Below are 438 nucleotides of genomic sequence, written 5' to 3' on the forward strand. Positions count from 1 at the left end.
ACCCACTTGGGCATCTTGCCGCCGTCGGGGTCGTGGTGGTGATACTGGAGCACGATGACGGTGACGACCACGGACAGGCCCACGATGAGCATGGTGCTGGCGAAGTACTGGGCTGCAGGGAGAGCGGGGTGAGGCCGACGCCTGCGACCCCCGCGACGCCCGCGACCTCCGCGACCTCCACGACCCCTGCGACCTCCACGACCTCCATGACCCCAGAGACCTCCACGACCCCCGCGTGGTGATACTGGAGCACGATGACGGTGACGACCACGGACAGGCCCACGATGAGCATGGTGCTGGCGAAGTACTGGGCTGCAGGGAGAGCGGGGTGAGGCCGACGCCTGCGACCCCCGCGACGCCCGCGACCTCCGCGACCTCCACGACCCCTGCGACCTCCACGACCTCCATGACCCCAGAGACCTCCACGACCCCCGCGAC

The 438-nt window shown here is 69.4% G+C and overlaps 1 protein-coding gene across 1 annotated transcript in view; it reads right to left on the reverse strand.

The window, feature by feature from the left end:
- The window catches only part of LOC102889630 (neuronal acetylcholine receptor subunit alpha-7), a 99,486-nt gene that overhangs the window by 23,929 nt on the left and 75,119 nt on the right, over positions 1 to 438 (reverse strand). The window contains exon 10 of the mRNA XM_015585697.1: positions 3 to 112. Within this exon, the coding sequence (XP_015441183.1) occupies positions 3 to 112 (110 nt within the window). The remainder of the gene's footprint in view (positions 1 to 2; positions 113 to 438) is intronic.

The sequence above is a fragment of the Pteropus alecto genome, unplaced genomic scaffold (assembly GCF_000325575.1).
Source record: "Pteropus alecto unplaced genomic scaffold, ASM32557v1 scaffold102, whole genome shotgun sequence".
NCBI lineage: Eukaryota > Metazoa > Chordata > Mammalia > Chiroptera > Pteropodidae > Pteropus > Pteropus alecto.